Source organism: Nelumbo nucifera, chromosome 2 (assembly GCF_055504915.1).
Source record: "Nelumbo nucifera cultivar China Antique chromosome 2, China Antique-T2T, whole genome shotgun sequence".
In the NCBI taxonomy this organism is placed as follows: domain Eukaryota; kingdom Viridiplantae; phylum Streptophyta; class Magnoliopsida; order Proteales; family Nelumbonaceae; genus Nelumbo; species Nelumbo nucifera.
In genome coordinates this window covers 92980364-92985110 of record NC_142650.1, presented here as the reverse complement: position 1 = coordinate 92985110, position 4747 = coordinate 92980364, and the positions used below count along the sequence as shown (strand labels likewise).

At 40.4% G+C, this 4747-nt stretch overlaps 1 protein-coding gene across 1 annotated transcript; it reads right to left on the bottom strand.

Moving 5' to 3' along the window:
• Positions 1-1608: 1608 nt before the first annotated feature.
• Positions 1609-3781, bottom strand: ABA2 (NAD(P)-binding Rossmann-fold superfamily protein). Its single transcript, XM_010279306.3, has 2 exons — positions 3622-3781; positions 1609-2657 (listed from the first exon to the last, which is right to left on the bottom strand). Exons 1-2 carry the CDS (start codon positions 3654-3656, stop codon positions 1859-1861), a joined length of 834 nt encoding a protein of 277 aa, XP_010277608.1. The 5' UTR covers positions 3657-3781; the 3' UTR covers positions 1609-1858.
• Positions 3782-4747: the final 966 nt, after the last annotated feature.

Sequence of the window (4747 nt, the reverse complement as noted above, 5' to 3'; positions counted from 1 at the left end):
CAACTCAACAAAGTCTTCTCTCTAACTATAAATGGGATTTAGCTACATGAATCTTGTCCCACCATTCTATCTAGTGCCATATCAAACTTCTCCCTGTACTAGAAGAAGAATCAAAGAGATCGCTTTGTATTTGGATGTGCTTAACCCGATATCCTTTAACAATATTGACCTTGATGATGTTTGCTTTGTGTAGGAGTAGTTGGTATGGTCTATTGAAAATTTCATTGGAAGAGTCTATAGTAGACGTGGATATATTTTGTTTTTGAAACAAAAAACTCATTTTATTTTTAGTATAATTTCATTTGCACTGTAAGGGAATTGAGATAAGATTTGATGCATGGATTGTTATGATAAGTGTGATTAAAAGTTCTCAGTAAGATAGAATTTGTTATGTTATAATAGAGTTTGAGATGGATTAAGATAGATTACATAGATTCTTAGATAGAATCTAAGAATTTGAATTTGAATAGGTTTGATTTCTGTTTAAGTCTATAAATATAATGTAATTATTACATTCAACAATATATTCTTCCTAGCCTTCTTTTGAATTCTAACTTGCACTAATATAGATACATGGGAGCGTGTGCAAGGTCACTTTTGCTTTGGTTTTTTACTTTTTACTTTGTTCCAAGTGTTTTTTTTTCTTGCTTCATCTGCACTACAAATAAAGAAAACAATGTAAAACTTGAAGCAAAAGTAAACCAAAATTTGTACTCAACTGATTTACACTATCTTGGTTTTACATCAATGCAAGCAAAATTGCATTGCAAATAAATGAGGCCATAAGAATTTTCCCATCTCTGGCAGTTGCATAACCCTTACGGGGGCCCTTAATTACAAAAGAACATAATTCCAAAAACAAATCACGAAAAAAAAAAACAAAAATCTATGTAAGGTCCCAAATCAAGCAAGCCCATAGTGGCCCAAAATATTGAATAGGGACTTCGGGAGTAGAATGCCTTGTTTCCAATCCATGGATGGTCCAAAATTCTGCCTATCTGATAAAATAGCTTAAAATTATTCATAAGGAGAAGCTAAACCAAATGTTTGCATGTTTTTCATTCTAAACTAGAAATTCAAGAAAACGTTTTTGCATTTGTTTCGATTTTGGAAATCAAGAACACATACAATCAAGAACATGTTTTCTGCGAATCCGTATTTTGTTTAAAAACCAATTTGCTTTCAAGCTAGATGGTTTTAATTTGTTTTTGGAATTGATGACAAAAAAAATCACATTGTAAAACACCCATAAATGTCTAAAAAATGACTTCATATAAAGATTCTCTCTTGCATGTGCCCAGCCCGGCCCAGCACATGCCATGGTAGCTGGTGGAGCACATGTCAAAAACTACTTTTGTATTGATGTTAGTCAAAATTAAAACTACTCGTTCTTGGTCTAATTGATTTTTTTTTCTCAGTTTTGAAAATGAGTAATTGCATCTTCTTCAAGACTTCAAGGCATGATTAATTCAACCCCAAGGCGGTAGAAGTTTGGGCAGCAAGAGTATTAGTGTTAAGTAGAGAAATGGGTGGCTAATTTATATTCTATGCAGAAGATTGAATGGCATGGACTATGGAGTAATCACCACAAAACCCCAAAGTCATTCTAATGAATTAACTCTTATGGCCTCGTCTCAGATCTTACAAAAATCTTTGGATGATCCTCTTCATAGAACAGGATAGCCCGCCTTGATAGAACTTGAATTTCACTAAAACAATGACTCAAATTCAACTAGGTGAAGATTACCAAAACCAAAACAAAACCCAACTTCCAAATTTGAGCAGTGGGATAATAAGTGTTTTGCACATGATTTAACAATGGATATGACACCCAGCCGTGCAGCGAAGAACCCTATTGTCACCGGAATACACGAAGCGAGTGATTTGTACATGCAAACCCGCCATCGACCATCAGGTTCAACCCACTGATGTACCGTGCCTCATCACTGGCTAGGTAAAGCACAGCATGGGCAACATCATCCACAGTCAATTCCATGCCCTCTAAATTGGCATTCCGGGCAGTGAATGCCCGGAATCCGGCCCAGGCATCCTCTGTCCGTTCTGCCTCAGGCATGTGTGCCAGTGCCAAGTTTGTAGCCACTGCATAGGGTGAGACACAATTCACTCGGATCCTATGTGCCCCAAGCTCTGCTGCAACACTCTTAGTAAGGCCCACAACTGCATGCTTGGACCCAGTGTAAGGGTGCGGCCCAAGACCCCCAATGGCACTGGCCACACTAGCAAGAGAAATGATGGACCCCTTGGATCTTGGGATCATGATGCGCGCGGCATGCTTCATTCCAATGAAAACACCTTTGACGTTCACATCAAACACCTTCTCAAATTCAGATATTTCGACTATTCGGATATCGGCCGAGGGCCGGCCTGAAATTCCGGCATTGTTAACCATAATGTCAAGTGTGCCAAACTTGTCGACGGTGAGGTCGACGGCACGGCGTATGTCATCCTCAATTGTAACGTCACCATGTATGAAACATACATTTAGGTCTCTTCCCAGTGCCTCACATAGCCGCTGGCCAAGCTCATCTTGTACATCAACTATGGTAACTTTGGCGCCGTGGAGGTGGAAGAGACGGACAATGCCTTCGCCTATGCCGGTGGCGCCGCCCGTAACCAGTGCCACCTTCCCTGCTAATCTGTTATATGAATAGATAAGGTTCGATGTAATTGACAAAAAAATTTATCTTGGTTTACAGACACTAAAAGGGTGAAAGTGAGAACTCTGTCAAATGAGGTTGATGAGGAACTATAGCAAATAGAGTTGAGATGAGACATGAATGAAATGATAGTACAAGATATTAATTGTTATCCAGTCCAGGACTCTACAGCAAAACTAAGCTTTTCTGATCACCATTGAACTGTCTAGCTTTTGGAGTCATTCAAAGCTCCCATCCCCACACACAAACAAAACGTTGATTCAAGTTTTTTTTTACTTCAGTAGTAGTGTTAAAATCAGAGTACTCTTACCCTCCTAAAGGCTGTGGCTTGAGCTCAAGTGACGCCGCTTCTCAACGTGAGGAGTGAGGACCCATTCTGAGTGGGTTCCACCGGGAAGTGGACTTTAATGGCGTCACTGGAGTATCAGCAAAATTCAATATCCTTTCCATGGGTGACTTGGGGGCAGAACCAGTTCTTTCTAGAAATGGGATTTGTTCAAGAAGGCAATGAGTAGTCGGTACAGAGTGAAGGCGGAGCTAGCGGACGAGCTTATCGTCACAGCCCAACTTGAAGTTTGCTCACCTAGAGTTCCATCCCTTTTCAAGCAAGAGAATATACTTCTAACCCAAAACCAAGAGCCCTGCTTTAGGGAAAGCTCGCTCCCACCCCACAAACCAGAAGGTTTTCAAGGTAAAGTTCTTCTGATCTGATTGAATAGTAAAGGTAAGCATACAGAAAAGAGTATGCCATGCATGACTGGTCTGAAGGCACATCTCACATGGGTTTTATTGATCTCTCTGGTGGTGAGATTTTTAGTTGCTTAGTTGTAGATCGAATGTACAGAAATGAACCCAAAGCAGTTTCTGGCTGAAAATTGAAACCAAATAATCTGATTGTAAGACTTCACTATAAAATTAAGAAGCAAAGTCTTCTGTTGCTTACCGTTGCTGGGAAAGAGAGGAATTGTTGTCGGACATGACTGGAGCTTCGTTTCCTTTCTATACCTTTGCTTCGTTACCTCTCCGTTTGATCTGGGCCGAGAGAAAAGCGATAGCTTTAATGCAGCATTGTCGGTGGAAAATATTGTGTTCGGATTTCCTACAAATTTTAATCTACTCTCTTCTCTACTAATCCAATTAAAATACAGCACCTGTCGAAAAGATTCCCCTATTCCCATCCGCATATCGTTGACCCTTGGGAGTTGGAATTAAGGAATATAACAATCATACGGTGTATTGGCATGGATCTAGGATTCCAAATGGACGGTTCAAAGCATGGTTACATCGTTTGTATGTTCACACAGTATTCCCAATTTCAATTTCCGTTTTGTTGTTTCGACTTTTGAGTTGCTTTGTGATTCGGATTATATTCAAATGACCCAAATACGTTTAACTGCTTGGACTGTGGATACTTTGGCTGAGCTGAAACGCAAGTCTATTCAGCATGGTTTTCAAAACCAGACCGGACCGGATGGTCGGAGCAGAAAACCGGTAACCGGTCAGCCATTCGGGTCCAGTTTTAATAAAAACCGGAAATTTGAAAAAAATGCTGAAAAGTCAAAAAACCGTTGACCCGGGCAGTCGGACCACTAAATCGTTTGACTCGGGCAGCGGTTCGTGAGTTAATATTTTTATTTTTAATGTTTTAAATAAAAAACAAAAAATAAAATGCCAATTATATCCCAATCAGTTCGATTTTCGAATCCCAATCCCAGTCCCTTATTTGGTTTAGCCTTTAGGGTTCCCGAGTTCCCTCCTCACTCCTCACTCCTCTCAAGTCTTAACCCTCACACCCTACCACCTGCGGCGGCCATCAACTCTGGCATCTGACGGCGACCGGCGAACTTGCAACAATGAAAAGAGTCACCCAAGCACTTGTAGCGTCGACTTGTAGTGACAGATGGCGAGCAACTTGCAGCGGTGGACGGTGAGCGACTTGCAGCAATGGCGAATTGCATCAGCGGACTGCCCGAGCCCACGACGGTGAATCCCTGAAGATATAATTTTTTTCTGATTTTTTTTTTGTGATTTAATTGATTTTTTGAATTCTTTTGGTTCATTTGTTAGGA

Coding starts and splice junctions, on each gene's coding strand:
- ABA2 (XM_010279306.3), bottom strand. CDS start 3,656: ATGTCCGACAACAATTCCTCTCTTTCCCAGCAACG. Junction 2,658..3,621: donor TCCTCTCTTTCCCAGCAACG/GTAAGCAACAGA, acceptor TTCATATAACAG/ATTAGCAGGGAAGGTGGCAC.